This window comes from Phoxinus phoxinus, assembly GCF_949152265.1.
Source record: "Phoxinus phoxinus genome assembly, chromosome: 25".
Lineage (NCBI taxonomy): Eukaryota > Metazoa > Chordata > Actinopteri > Cypriniformes > Leuciscidae > Phoxinus > Phoxinus phoxinus.
Window position 1 is genome coordinate 450,961 of NC_136900.1, and position 15,151 is coordinate 466,111.

The 15,151-nt window shown below is 41.8% G+C and overlaps 1 protein-coding gene across 1 annotated transcript; it reads right to left on the reverse strand.

The window, feature by feature from the left end:
* Nucleotides 1-11,650: 11,650 nt before the first annotated feature.
* Nucleotides 11,651-14,575, reverse strand: LOC306993748 (endonuclease domain-containing 1 protein-like). Its single transcript, XM_079603746.1, has 2 exons — nucleotides 13,192-14,575; nucleotides 11,651-12,449 (listed from the first exon to the last, which is right to left on the reverse strand). Exons 1-2 carry the CDS (start codon nucleotides 13,525-13,527, stop codon nucleotides 11,886-11,888), a joined length of 900 nt encoding a protein of 299 aa, XP_079459872.1. The 5' UTR covers nucleotides 13,528-14,575; the 3' UTR covers nucleotides 11,651-11,885.
* Nucleotides 14,576-15,151: the final 576 nt, after the last annotated feature.

The following is a 15,151-nucleotide window of genomic DNA, read 5'->3' on the forward strand; positions in this document are numbered from 1 at the left end:
ATACATTATTCGCAACTACTTGCAAGAAAGCGTTGTGCTTTTGTAAAATAAAACAATCAGGCGTGCTTTCATGATCTCCGTGAACTGGAGCGCGAGAACTGAAACTAAATATAGCCTATGTAGCTAAAGCTCGAAATGTCCACTTTAAAACTAACAAATGCGAATCGAAAGCTAATACATTCTGATTATGTAATGCGTATGAAAGGTGCATTTCTCTCTAAACAGCGGAGATGGAGATATGTTTTTAGCCGACACTGATTTAGAAAACAGTTTATTAATAAACAATTAAAATGCCTCGTTATGTTTTCAGACACATTTATTATCATTAGCCTATAACTCACCTTTCTGTAGGCTGTGGTTCAGATATATATGGCTCTTCTCATTCAGCACTGCGGTAATAATATCATTTCCAGGTTCTAATTCTGTCTTAGGAAAATAGTAAAATCTACTGTTTTTTCTCATATTTGTGAATATTTAAAATGTTTAGCATAAGGGCAAAAAGTCAAACTATTTTTTTCAAAAACGTTTTTCAATTACGGGTTAAAGGAAAAACGAATGGACACAAGTAGCCTATATATGGATCGCTCGGACAGCACACGAGACTGTTCTTTATGAACCCTGATGTGCTGTTGGGGATGTGTTCAGCCACTATGGGGTATTTTTGAGTCTTAATTTGGCCATAACTTTCTCCGTGTTTCAGCAAATGGAATGATTTTTGGTGACAAATCTTATTGTGACACATATTTTGGGAAAATGCTTTGAAAATGTTCAAAAACTCAACAGTGCACTCTGGGCGAATTCACATCCTTTCGTTATGCTGAAAACAGCCACTACTTTAAACTGCTGTAAAAATTGATCACATAATTTTTTTTTTTTTTTTTTGCATAAATCTATTAATCAACCTCAGTCCTGTTCAAAACTACTAAATGTTTTTTTTTTTTTTTTAAATCAGGATTTTAACTCTAATCGCCAAATTCTTATGTCACTGATATGGGGGAAAAACACTTATTTTTCAATATAAAATGTGATTGTGGACTGGATTTTTTTTTTACCTTTTATCACAGTCTTGGACATGTCAAAGATTAGAAACAACATTGGTTTTGATGTTCAAAAAGAAAAAATGTCCAGGGTGCTCAAGGAGTTCAACATAAGGACGGTTTTTGAAGGTGCTCTTTGGGGTTGGGAATTCAACAAAATGTAATAGAAGGAAATCCAAGGCACTCTTCTTTGGAAATATATAAAAAGCCTTTATTAGATTGGCTATTACATTTTGTTGAATTCCCAACCCCAAAGAGCACCTTCAAAAAACGTCCTTATGTTGAACTCCTTGAGCACCCTGGACATTTTTTCTTTTTGAACTATGAAGCACTAGGGACGTGCTTCTCTGGAGTTGCTCTGCTCGTATCCAGTGGGCATTGTGGAGTCGTATTATTAGCTCAAGATGGAGAATGGAAGATACAACGCAGCATTCTCATATTCGAATGAGCAAGCTAACAACATCATTGTAACTCAGTCTTTACTCGATGACACAACAAATTCTCCAGGAGCTGAGCCAGATGTGAGTAAAAAATATTTTGAACTGAAAAGAATGGCAGAAAAAGAGATTAAGCTTCATTGGAGTATTGTCAATCTGTCTGATTACTCATTCCAAGAGGCCTTCGAATAAAAAAATGTCCCTCTTTTGGCACTGAAGATATTGATTTCAGATCGAAATGGGAAGCCATTTTGAATAAATGCTCATTATCATCATCATCATTTTCTTTATTCAGGACACACAGAAAAATGGTCCATAGCACTATACAGAAACATACCAAATACAAGATAAAATACATACAACACTAAGAAATGATTTATGTAAAATACATACAACACTAAGAAATGACACCAATCAGAATTCCACAATGCACAAAAATAGTGTTCCTATATTAGCATATAAACTAAAACGCCAATGGTTCCACAGTCTCGAAGTGAACCTAACAGCGCTCGATGCGGGGTTCACTAGTGTTGCAATGATGCTGTTAAATGACTCCGTCAATCTACACATATATCTGTACAGGAGATTCCTGAGTACAGCAGGACACATGGAAACCCTAACACTCACAAACATGTCGCTTGCACTGCTCCATCGTGGCAGTTTAAGCAGCAGCCTCACACCATCATTATATGCCACAGTGAGTTTCTGCACACTGCTCTTTCTGTAGCGCCGCCACAACTGGGCAGTGTACATTGGAGTACAGAAAGCTTTAAAAAGTGTGGTCTTTACAGATAGTGAGCACATATTAAATTTGCGATTCAGCATATTAGCCTGTGCGTACAACATACAATACTGTCTTTGAATGTCCCTATCATCAGACAGGTCATCAGTTATGTAGTGTCCTCGGTATTTGACCTCATTACACACTTTAAGGACATTACCAGATAAAAAAAAATCAGGAAATAAAAGTTTATTGTCCTCCCTGCTTCTAGCAATCATTATATTACTCTTCTTGGGATTAAACGTAATATCAAACTCTGAGCCATATTGAGAACACACCCTTCATAGCTGTTGGCCAGCACTATATGGACAAAGAATGACCAGGTCATCTGCGTACATTAGTGGTTTATAATGGTGTCCCCAGCCATACAGCCGGTTCCACAGTTGTTTAGCATTTTTGATAGCTCATCCATATATATATATTAAACAGAAAGGGAGACAGTATGCTTCCCTGCCTAACTCCATTGCTTACACTGAATGGGGCAGACATAGAGTTACCCCATTTCACATACATTAACTGATGAGCATACCAAAAAGCCAAGATTCTCACTAGATATTTAGGAACCCCTCTGTTGTGCAATTTATAGAATAATTTCTCATGATTTACATGATCAAAGGCTTTAGAGGCATCAATAAAACACATAAATATTGTAGAATTATGCCTATTATACAAATCTAAAATCTCCTTTATGGCAAAAATACACATATCCGTGCCATGTTTAGGTCTAAAACCAAACTGATTGTCAGTGGTCAGAACAAAGTGCTCCAATCTATTCAGTATAATTCTCTCTAAGACCTTGGATAAAATACTGGCTAGAGCTACAGGCCTGTAATTATCCAAGCTGCTAATCTTACCAGCTTTTTCTTTGACGATAGGCACTAATGCAACAGATAAAATAGAGTCCGGTAAAATACCATGGACTAACAGCACAGTAAAACAAATAGCAATTAGAGGACAGAGTTTTCTACTTGCAAATGTTAGATGCTCCGCAGATATCTCGTCCATACCGCCAATACCTGGTGCCAGCAGCTCATCTGCCACTATAACCCAAGAGACAGCATCTCCTGACAATGCACATGGCCTCCAAAGCCAGCAAGCTGCAGCCATAACAACTGGCTGTGCCCCTGCGGTCCAACTAAAGATCCAGTGGCCCAAATCCCACAAGAGAGTTGAGTGGCAACAATTTGATGAAGATGTTAGCCAGGTCCTGGAAGGGACAGTCAAGGGTGACGTGGACCACCGATTGAGAACGATGACCACCCTCATAGTGAATATCGCAGCTGAGCGATTTGGAACCGAGGAACCCAAGCCGGCTCCATCTGCATATGCTCCAAGTCACAGAGTAAGGAAAATTCAGTGCCTCAGGGACGAACTCCGGCTGCTAAAGAGGCAATACAAATCAGCGGGGGAAGTCGAGAGAGCTGGCCTAGCGGATCTGAGAGCAATCCTAAGGAAACAACTCTTGAACTTACGGAGGGCAGAGTTCCACAGAAGGAGGCGGAAGGAGAGAGCCAGGAAGAGGGCTGCATTCTTGGCCAACCCATTTAAGTTGACCAAGCAGCTCCTTGGCCAAAAGAGGGCTGGCCGCCTCACCTGCTCCAAGGATGCCATAAACGACCACCTCAAGGCCACCTATAGTGACTCCATCAGAGATCAAACGCTGGGTCCATGCGATGCGCTGATAACACCACCAGAGCCTTCATCAGACTTCGACTTGAAGGAGCCCCGCCTAAGAGAAGTGGAGGAAGTGGTGAGGAGAGCAAGATCGAGCTCAGCACCAGGCCCAAGTGGAGTGCCCTACAAGGTGTACAAGAACTGCCCAAAGCTATTACATAGGCTTTGGAGGGGCCTGAAGGTGATCTGGAGGAGAGGGAAGATCGCCCAGCCATGGAGGTATGCAGAGGGAGTGTTTATACCAAAAGAGGAGAAGTCTGAGAACATCGACGAGTTCCGGGTCATCTCATTGCTCAGTGTGGAGGGTAAAATCTTCTTCAGCATCGTGGCCAAGAGGCTCTCCAACTTCCTGTTGAGCAATAAGTACATTGACACGTCTGTACAAAAGGGAGGAATACCAGGAGTTCCTGGTTGTCTGGAACACACAGGCGTAGTAACCCAGCTCATCAGGGAAGCAAGAGAAGGCAGAGGGGACCTGGCTGTACTGTGGCTGGACCTCACCAACGCCTATGGCTCAATACCCCACAAGCTGGTGGAGGTCGCACTGGAGAAACACCATGTACCGCAGAAGGTGAAAGATCTCATCCTGGACTATTACAGCAAGTTCAGCTTGAGAGTCTCCACTGGCCAGCTAACATCTGACTGGCACCAGCTGGAGGTGGGGATAATCACTGGCTGCACCATCTCAGTGACACTCTTTGCACTGGCAATGAACATGTTGGTCAAGGCAGCTGAAGCAGAGTGCAGAGGCCCCCTCAGCAAGGCTGGAGTAAGGCAACCTCCTATAAGAGCATTCATGGACGACCTCACAGTGACAACAACTGCGGTACCAGGAGCCAGGTGGATCCTCCAGGGGTTGGAGAGACTCATGTCATGGGCACGCATGAGCTTCAAACCTGCAAAGTCCAGGTCTCTGGTCCTAAAGAAGGGGAAGGTTACAGACAGATTCCGCTTCAGGCTGGGAGAACACCAGATCCCGTCAGTCACTGAGAGACCAGTGAAGAGCCTTGGGAAGCTCTTCAACTGTAGCCTGAATGACAGAGACTCCATCAAGGCAACCGGTGCTGACCTGGAGGGATGGTTGAGAACAGTGGATAAGTCTGGGCTCCCTGGAAGATTCAAGGCCTGGGTCTACCAGCATGGAATCCTCCCAAGAATCCTCTGGCCTCTGCTTATCTATGAGGTCCCCATGACAGTGGTGGAAGGTTTTGAGCAAAAGGTGAGCAGCTATCTGCGCAGATGGTTGGGCCTGCCACGTAGCCTAAGTAACATCGGGCTATATGGGAACACCAACAAGCTCAGGCTCCCTTTTAGCTCAGTCAGGGAGGAGTTCATCGTTGCACGGACACGGGAACACCTGCAGTACTCTGGATCTAGAGATGCCAAAGTGTCCGGTGCAGGGATTGTTGTGAGGACAGGGAGGAAGTGGAGGGCAGCCGAGGCAGTCCAGCAGGCAGAGACGCGGCTCAAGCACAAGGCCATCCTTGGAACAGTGGCGCAAGGCAGAGCCGGACTTGGGAGTCTAACAGCGACACGATATGACTCTGCCAGCGGAAAGGAGAGGCAGAGACTGGTACAGGAGGAGGTGCGAGCTTCAGTCGAGGAAGAGCGAACCAGCAGAACAGTGGCCATGCGTCAGCAAGGCGCCTGGATGAAGTGGGAGCAGGCGATGGAGAGGAGTGTCACCTGGAAGGAAATCTGGAAGTGGAACCCCCAGAGAATCAAGTTCTTGATTCAGGGGGTCTATGATGTACTCCCAAGTCCATCCAACCTGTGCACATGGGGCAAAATAGAAACACCTGCATGCCCTCTTTGTTCCAAAATAGGGACACTAGAACACATCCTGAGCAGCTGCTCCAAGGCGCTGGGCGAGGGCCGGTATCGATGGAGGCACGATCAGGTCCTCAAATCCATCGCTGAGGCAATCAGCAAGGGGATCAAGGACAGCCGATACACCCAAGCTACAGCCAAGGCCATTCACTTCATCAAGGAAGGACAAAAGCCAGAGAAAAAATCTAAAAACTGCTCTGTAGGTTTGCTCTCCACGGCCCGAGACTGGGTGATGACAGTCGACCTGGAAAGGCAACTGAAAATCCCAACACGCATCACCCAGTCCAAATTGAGACCTGACATCATCTTGGTCTCTGAGGCCACAAAACACCTGATCTTGTTAGAGCTGACAGTGCCCTGGGAGGAGAGGATGGAGGAAGCTCAAGAGAGAAAAAGGGAGAAATACCAAGAACTGGTGGAGGATTGTCGGAGAAACGGATGGAGGACCAGGTGTATGCCAGTAGAGGTCGGCAGTAGGGGATTCGCCAGTTACTCCCTGAACAAGGCCTACGGTGCGCTGGGCATAACAGGTGCTAACCGAAGAAGAGCCATAGGCAACAACGTGGAGGCAGCGGAAAAAGCATCCAGATGGCTCTGGTTAAAGAGGGGAGAGCAGTGGGGGCAGTAGAATGCCACTTGGACACAGGCCGGGGTCTGATCAGCCTCGGTCGGGTCGCCTGGACGAGGGTGTCTGTTGTAAGACCCGAAACACCCAGTGACTCCTGGAAACAACACTGATGATGTGTCCAAGGTTGTGCATCAGAGGATGTTTCTGTAAATTATCCTTTAGCATCATAATTGCATCATATATTTCTTTAGGTATAACTCTTGCATCTTCATTATTATCAATGTTACCTATTTTAAAGGAGTTACTTTTAACACAGTTAAACAGCTCATAAAAATGTTTCTGCCACAGCTGAGTAATTTCATCTGAGCCGCTGACACCATCAATATTCGTTGGTAACGATGTTTTACAATTATTCATTCTTTTGATTTCTTTCCAGAAATCGATAGGACTATTATATTGTAGCTTCATTAGATCTGATCCTGCTAATCATTGAACATAGTAAGAAAGAAAAAGAAGTGGTGCAAGAAAAAATCAATGAGATAAAAGTACAAATCTCTGGCATGAGCAATGATGACAAAAAATTGCCATTTGAAAATAAATTGAAACAGGACCTCGAGAAACTAACAGATTGGGTCAGACAGCCAAAGATCAAGAAATTCAAGAGAGATGAAAACGACTATAAAGATGACACCGTGTACAAGTGGACTGGATCTAATTACAGAGATAGACAGAGATCTGTGTCCTTCAATTTTACTACAAGCGATGAAGAATCCACTTCGATCTCCAATATGTCTTCACCAGCTGCTTCTAGCACGTCTGATTTTTTGGACGAAAGACCCAAACACATAAAACCCAACATAAAAAGAAAAAAACAAGGAGAGGCAGAAAACGGTCAAGGACAAAGACAACAACTGAGACAACAACCATGGGTTCTCAGGGATCGGAACAAGAGCCGACGGTAATCAACCTATCCAAAACATCTCTGACCCAGACCATGTGAGTGTGTTGTCCAAAGGACTTTCTTTCTCTCCCACCCACCACACTAATGCGTTTAATACTAAGGTGGATCTATGTAGATTCTACCGAAGCCTTCACCTAAAAGTTTGGTATCATCAACATAATCAGAGAAATGACAGTACAGCACAAAGATCCTCTTTTAGACCAAAATCATATCTCATGCCTCCAGTTTCGAATGTGACTTTGACTGCTTTTACAAAAAAGGTGGATTATGACATTGAAAGACTCTTATCATCAAATCAGAAAAATAGGGAAAACTTGACCAAATCCCAAAAACTTGCAATAGATCATCTGAAAAAGAATATAATCATAAAACCTGCGGATAAAGGAGGAGCAGTTGTAATAATGGACAGAGACAAATATGTTGAAGAAGCCTTACGACAACTCAACAATCAAGACTACTATCAACGGCTGCTGTCCAATCCGATAGACAACATGAGAGATAAACTAAGGGTTCTGTTGCTCACAGCGAAGGATGATGAGTGGATTTCAAAACAGGAGCATGACTTCCTCCTATGTCCACATCCTAGAATAGCCACCTTCTCTATGCTCCCACAGATCCACACGTCTCTCGAATCCCCTCCAGGCAGACCCATCGTATCTGCCAATGGTTCTCTCACAGAGCCAGCTTCGCAATTTATAGACTTTCACATCAAGCCATTGGCTCAACAGCTTCCTTCTTATATACAGGGTACTACCCATGTGTTGAAGGTCTTAAGCGATATGAGAGGTCCAGACAACTGTTTCTTAGTCACATTGGATGTGGAATCTCTTTATACAAACATTGCTCATAATGATGGACTAAAAGCTTTACAACATTTCCTGACGAACAGACCTATAGACTCTTTGCCTCCCTCCGAATTCATCGTTCAGCTCACCGAATGGACACTTAAAAACAATGTTTTCCTTTTCCAAGACCTAATGTATATTCAGGTTCGGGCACTGCGATGGGTGCATGTTTTGCCCCTAACTATGCTAACCTGTTTTTAGGTTTGTGGGAGAGGGATTTTGTCTATTTAAACAAATACGGTGACAAGATAAAATGGTGGGGAGGTACATTGATGATATTCTTCTGATTTGGGGTGGGTCTTATGATGAACTGTTACCATTTTATGATCACTTGAACAATAATGATAGGAATATAAAACTGTGTATGGAACATTCCAAAACCACTATTAACTACTTAGATCTAACAATCTTTATTGGTAAAGATGGGGAACTTCACACTACTGTATATCGTAAAACAACAGATAGGAACACTATGTTAAAAGCAGATAGTTTCCATCCAAATTGGCTAAAAAATAATATACCTTTCGGCCAGTTCCAACGTCTTAGACGGATTTGTGATACCGACAATATGAAGTGCAAGCGAAAGTCCTGTCGAACCGATTTTTAGAAAGGAGCTATCATACAGAAACAGTGCAAAATGCTTATAAGAAAGCCCAGTCTATTCTTAGACCAGAGCTATTCCAGAAGAAGACAAAACGACCCTGTTTACAAAACCAAGCCTTTTTTGTGACAGAATATATCTCTCTGGCCAATCCTATAAAAAAGATCATACACTCAAACTGGAATCTTATTGAGAGTGATCCTGTTCTTAGAGAAGTGTTTTCTTCATCTCCAAAAATGAGTTTCAAGAGGGCTCCGACTTTACGAGATAGGCTAGTATCTAGTCATCTTCCTGCCAAAAAACAGACCACTTGGCTTAGACAGTTAACAGGTACTTACAAATGCGGGTCTTGTAACCGTTGTTCGAGTATTAAAGTATGCAAAGAATTCTGTCATTTTAAGACAGATAAGATGTACAACATAAAGGCATTCATTAATTGTAACACCACTTATGTGGTATATAGATTATCATGCAAATGTGGATGCTTTTATGTAGGCCGGACCAAGAGACGTCTCAAAGACAGAGTATCGGAGCATAAAAATGCCATTAGAAAAGCTAACTTAGATTACCCCATGGCAAAACATTTTCAAAATGTGCACCACAGTAATCCAGAAGGTCTAATAGTTGAGGGTTTAGAAACGATCAAAAAGAGTATTCGGGGTGGTGACCGACTTAAATTACTGTTACAGAGAGAAACATTTTATATATATGAGTTACAGGCCACAATATACCCTGGGTTGAATGAAGAAATAGATTTCAGTCCTTTTTTGTGAAAGCATTCTGTGTATAGAAGCAATTTTTTTTTTTTTTTTTTTTTTCTTCTTCTGTGTGTAGCTTATACATGTATGTGTGTATGTGTATGTATGTACTTATGCGTGTTTTTTTTTTTTTGATTCAATTTGTAATGCAACCTCCTAGTGGACCTTCTCTGTATATGCATGTAATTTGTCATCCAGGTGTTTCTAATTAGCACTTATAACAGAGGAGATTGTTTGATTTGTACAAACACACCCTGAAGAAGGCTGATTGTTGCTGCTACGCGTGGGTTGTTTTTCCCCCCATGTTTTTTTTAATTTTCTACTATGAAATAGCCAATCTAATAAAGGCTTTTTATATATTTCCAGAGAAGAGTGCCTTGGATTTCCTTCTATTACATTGGTTTTGATGTGTTAGTTTTTGTGCAGCATCAGATTTTCACTTTTTCTCCCTCATTTACTATTCGTGGCTGTTTTTGCCCCATTGACTTCCATTATAACCACTCTTTTTGATTGCAAAGCCATGACACCTTATAATCATGCATTTTTGATTGTTGTTGGTTTTCCCTGTTGGGAAGAGGGCCTAACCTAAGACCCTAAGCCTACAATTTGTCATTTTTACTGTGGCACCATTAACCCTTTAGATAGGCCTGTGCAAAAAAAAGCTTAGTTTCTGGCTTTTACATGGAGTTATATTGAGTATAATAGCATAATAAAGTGTGTGTGTGTGTGTGTGAGAGAGAGTGAGAGAACTCGCCTTGATACGTCTGAGAAAATCAAAACATGCACCTCAGCTCTCAGAACTACATGGAGTAAACAAAAACTGTGTTCATGCATCTGCCTTTTGATGGTGAGAAATGCAGACTAAACAAAAACTAAGCAAGTGGATTTAAACACTACAGCCTGCTGGTCATTTGATGGTGAGAAGAGCAGCAAGCAACATGAGAAAGGGCTTGACTTGCAGTGAAGTTTTAGAGATGATTCTGCAGCCGGACCCTCCAGCGAGCTGCCGGATGTGTTGTCTTCTCCCTCTGACACCACAGACTCAGGAGAGGCAGACCATTATTTGGATGTGGCACCCTCATCATCCTCTCTAGCTTCCACTGAAGGCGAGGGGGATTCGGAGGATCCTGGGTCTGGGTGGATTGGGAGAAACGGCGAAGTGTGGTTTTCCACCAGCGCGGAGACAACTCCCTTTCTTCAGCCGGCCAGAGTCGTGACTCCAGGGTGTTCAACTTTGCATTTTAAAAATACAACAACCGTTCATTTTTCGTTTTGCAATTACGGGTTAAAAAAGGAAAAACGAATGGACACAAAAGTAGCCTATATGGATCGCTTGGACAGAAGACGAGACAGAGTTCTTTATTAAATTCATAAAAGAAACAAGAATTACAGGAATACTGGATTCTAAACCTCAAAGAAACGCCACAATCACGACCTCGGAGCAGAACTGAGGGAGACACACAGGAACTCCTCGTATGATCCGCTCAGTATGAGTCTTCCCTCGACATTAATGATAACACTTCACTTCTCCTTCATTAATGCGGTGCGGCGGCTGAGATATATAGGCTATAAACCTACCAACGTCCGTTGCCATGCTTCGTGGAATGACTTCTCGCGAGAGGAAAAAAATAAGTTTTAGTCGCATAACATCAGGTAATGAAAACGCCGTCATTTTGCAATATTTTTTTATCGACATTTAGAAGAAGAAAAAACGCAAAAGTGTTGCGCAAATCTGTAATGGACACGCGGCCATTGATATTGGCTGAGAAAGAAAACTGAACTAGTTAAGGCTTCTCTGTTCCTGCTCTGAACTAAACTTTTTGTGTAAGTTATACAAGATTCAAGTAATTTTTTAGTTGTCAGTTTAATGTAATTTAAATCAACTTGGATGTTTAAGGCAGAACTGTGTTTTACAGTGAAGCCTCTCCAGTCAGGAGTGCTGTAGACAGTGCCGTCCAGATGTGCACACACCCGACCGCTGTCTTCTGCTGTACGCTGCAGGTGTGCGGAGGAACACAAGCGGATACACACCGTATCGGGACACAGCAGCTCACTGTGACGGGAGAACAAGAGAACACCGTTTCTTCTTAATCCACAATATCAGTCTGTGGCCGTTGAGGTCATGTGGGCTTGAATAAAGGGTTTAAACACATGAAGACACGTTTGCACACTGTCTTTATTACATGATTATACAGCCAGCATTATTACACACACATGTTGATCCAGTAACAGTGAAGTGGACAAAGATGGCTGGAGATATTCATTAAAATAACAGAACCGTCAGGATCATGACTCATGATCTAGAGGATGAAGATCTGATTCCAGATATTACCAACCCCAGTCACAGATGTAAACGTGATGATCCATTATTAGCTCATAGGCTAAAGGCTAAACTAGATACAACCACCTGTTACACCTGGGAAGGGTCTTTTGGACCCTGTAGGGATTGGTATGCTTGGGAAAATTACAATAGTTGTCACACCGTAATCTTTGGCCAGCTGTGTCTGTAGTTCTGTAATTGTTAATTTCTCCACTCTGTTATTGTTATTGGGTCCGAAGTAACCCTTCCCTGTGATCACACCGTTCTTCAGACAACATGTGGCTCTCCAGTAATACTTTGAGACAGTAACTCTATCTTTCAGTTTTTTGGTGTGATTAGGAACTACACCAGTCACCACAAAAGCCTCAGAGTCACAGGCTTTCAGATCTTCAATAACAGTCTTCTCATGATTGTACCATTGAAGCCGATTGAAGCATGCGTCCTGTGGAGCGGCGTTGGTCAGGGTGGAGGTGGCCAGCATGGAGAGCTCATCGTATGTGTGCAGAACTGGGTACAGGTGACCTTTGTCATACGAAGGCTTATTAAGGTCCTGTCCTTCATAGTCACTGTTCACAGCCTGATTAGTAATGGTTTGGCTACCTTTAGCTTTCATACACGGCTCAGTATATCCATCCAGCTAAAGGACAAGAGAGAGAACAAACAACTCAAACTGTTTCAGTCAAAATTCACATTCATTATTATCATTTTAAATAAATATACTGATCACACTTGAATTTGGGTGTCTTTAACTATTATGTACTAACATTTGAATTAATAATTTGATACAATGCACTTATTGTGTACATACAGGTTTATCAGTGAACTTATATTTTAGTATCCTGCATGTTTACATCTATAATAATAATAATAATAATAATAATAATACATTTTATTTGGCCGACGCCTTTCTAAATACTTAAGGACATCTTACATATTTCGGAGGGCATAAAAGAAGATACATTAAATTCATAGTAATACATGTTACAAGTAGGACAAATCCACTTCAAAAAAAGTGCTGAGCGTCAAAAGAAAGCATAAAAAAGTATCAGGAGGGTTACTATGGCAATGTAATGCTAAAATGTCTAAAGATTAAAAGCTTTCTTAAAAAGATATGTCTTTAGCAATTTTTTAAATAAATTTACTGTGTCTGCCTGTGGAATGTGGGAAGGAAGGGCATTCCAAAGTCTTAATGACAGTGTTAACCTCTTAAACCAGTAAACCTGTGCTAATATTACCGTATCCTCCTCAATAACAGCACAAGCGTTTACAGGACTACATATATAAGCCTATATTGTACTTATTTTTTTAAGTACATAGTAGTTAAAGACACCTAATATAAAGTGTGACCAATATACTATAATATACAGTTGAATAATCACCTGAGGTTCGATGTACCAACGATCAACCCTCTTAACACTTGCGGTCTTGAACACATACGCAGAGTAGACGGGGATCCTCCAGACTGTGTTGTACAAAGTTGCATAAAAACACTTTTTCTGATCGTTGTTGTCCCGAACACACTGGCAGATGTCCTTGACTGTGTCGTCCCATTGTGGTGTGAACTGGACTGTGCTGATGGTGCTCGCTGTGGTGTCCGGTGGTGCTGTGAATCGAGGAGGGTTATTATTCAAAAAGAACTTTCTGCATTCACCAAACCCCGGCACAACCTCACTCAGAGAGAGGCACGGCAACAGAAGAAACACCAGCAGCTTCATGATGAACTCCGACTGAGAGCAGAAACTGAATCTCTAAGTTTCTCTGAGTCAGAAGAGTGAGTAGAGAATAGAGATGATCTGAGTTTCTCTGAGTCAGAAGAGCGAGTAGAGAATAGAGATGATGAGTTTCTCTGAGTCAGAAGAGCGAGTAGAGAATAGAGATGAACTGAGTTTCTCTGAGTCAGAAGAGCGAGTAGAGAATAGAGATGAACTGAGTTTCTCTGAGTCAGAAGAGTGAGTAGAGAATAGAGATGATCTGAGTTTCTCTGAGTCAGAAGAGCGAGTAGAGAATAGAGATGATCTGAGTTTCTCTGAGTCAGAAGAGCGAGTAGAGAATAGAGATGAACTGAGTTTCTCTGAGTCAGAAGAGCGAGTAGAGAATAGAGATGATCTGAGTTTCTCTGAGTCAGAAGAGTGAGTAGAGAATAGAGATGAACTGAGTTTCTCTGAGTCAGAAGAGCGAGTAGAGAATAGAGATGAACTGAGTTTCTCTGAGTCAGAAGAGCGAGTAGAGAATAGAGATGATGAGTTTCTCTGAGTCAGAAGAGCGAGTAGAGAATAGAGATGAACTGAGTTTCTCTGAGTCAGAAGAGCGAGTAGAGAATAGAGATGAACTGAGTTTCTCTGAGTCAGAAGAGCGAGTAGAGAATAGAGATGATCTGAGTTTCTCTGAGTCAGAAGAGTGAGTAGAGAATAGAGATGAACTGAGTTTCTCTGAGTCAGAAGAGCGAGTAGAGAATAGAGATGAACTGAGTTTCTCTGAGTCAGAAGAGCGAGTAGAGAATAGAGATGAACTGAGTTTCTCTGAGTCAGAAGAGCGAGTAGAGAATAGAGATGAACTGAGTTTCTCTGAGTCTGAAGAGCGAGTAGAGAATAGAGATGAACTGAGTTTCTCTGAGTCAGAAGAGCGAGTAGAGAATAGAGATGAACTGAGTTTCTCTGAGTCAGAAGAGCGAGTAGAGAATAGAGATGAACTGAGTTTCTCTGAGTCTGAAGAGCGAGTAGAGAATAGAGATGAACTGAGTTTCTCTGAGTCAGAAGAGCGAGTAGAGAATAGAGATGAACTCTGTCTTTTATAGAGTTGAACACACAAGGGGAGGAGACAGAAACACAGGTTTGCAGGTTGCACTACACAAGTGTTAAACAGTGGAAGAGCTCAACACTGCTGATGATCTTCAGCACATTAAAGCCTCTATTGGGGTTTACACTCAAATGCATGAGCTTTATCTTATCAATTTGAAATACATATGTTTGTTTTCCGCTAATTAGTCATTATATATGCGGTCACATTTTATTAGTTTAATAATTAGGTTCATCAATTACAGAGTGAATCTGTCTCTCAAAAAGCATTTTATGACTGAAAGAAAACTGAACATTACAACATAATAACATAATAACATAATAACATGATTACATGATAACATGATTACATGATAACATGATTACATGATTACGTGTGTTAAAAGAGCGTTTTCTAGAGCGCTGTCGATCTCATGTGAGTGGACATCATCTAAACAGATTTGACTAAACTTTTCACTTCATATAAGACAGAAGACAGAAGTTAAGCAATACAATAATGAAGTGCTTCTACAGTTACAGAGGTTACATCACTGGCCTGTGAATA